Source organism: Pygoscelis adeliae, unplaced genomic scaffold, assembly GCF_000699105.1.
Source record: "Pygoscelis adeliae isolate BGI_AS28 unplaced genomic scaffold, ASM69910v1 C9901248, whole genome shotgun sequence".
NCBI classification, from domain to species: domain Eukaryota; kingdom Metazoa; phylum Chordata; class Aves; order Sphenisciformes; family Spheniscidae; genus Pygoscelis; species Pygoscelis adeliae.
The window spans coordinates 1-217 of NW_008809675.1; the positions used below are offsets into that span (position 1 = coordinate 1).

The window sequence follows — 217 nt, forward strand, 5'->3', positions numbered from 1 at the left end:
CTGTGATCGGAGGAGATGAAGACGACCTCGAAGGGGGCGGGGGGCTGGGTCTCCTCCAGCAGCTCCGTGTAGAAGTCGCAGAGGACGGGGGTGAAGTCGCGGCACGGCGAGCACCAGCCGGCCGAGAAGTACAAGCCCACGACCTTGTTCTGCAGGGCCTCCTCAGGGTCCACGCCGCGGCCGTCTTTGCTGACCAGGAGCCGCCCGCTGAACACAT

The 217-nt window shown here is 66.4% G+C and overlaps 1 protein-coding gene across 1 annotated transcript; it reads right to left on the reverse strand.

Moving 5' to 3' along the window:
* Positions 1-3: 3 nt before the first annotated feature.
* Positions 4-212, reverse strand: NXNL2 (nucleoredoxin-like 2; the record flags this gene model as incomplete). Its single annotated transcript, XM_009321028.1, has 1 exon — positions 4-212. A coding segment is annotated over one exon (209 nt), but the record flags the coding sequence as incomplete, so codon positions are not given.
* Positions 213-217: the final 5 nt, after the last annotated feature.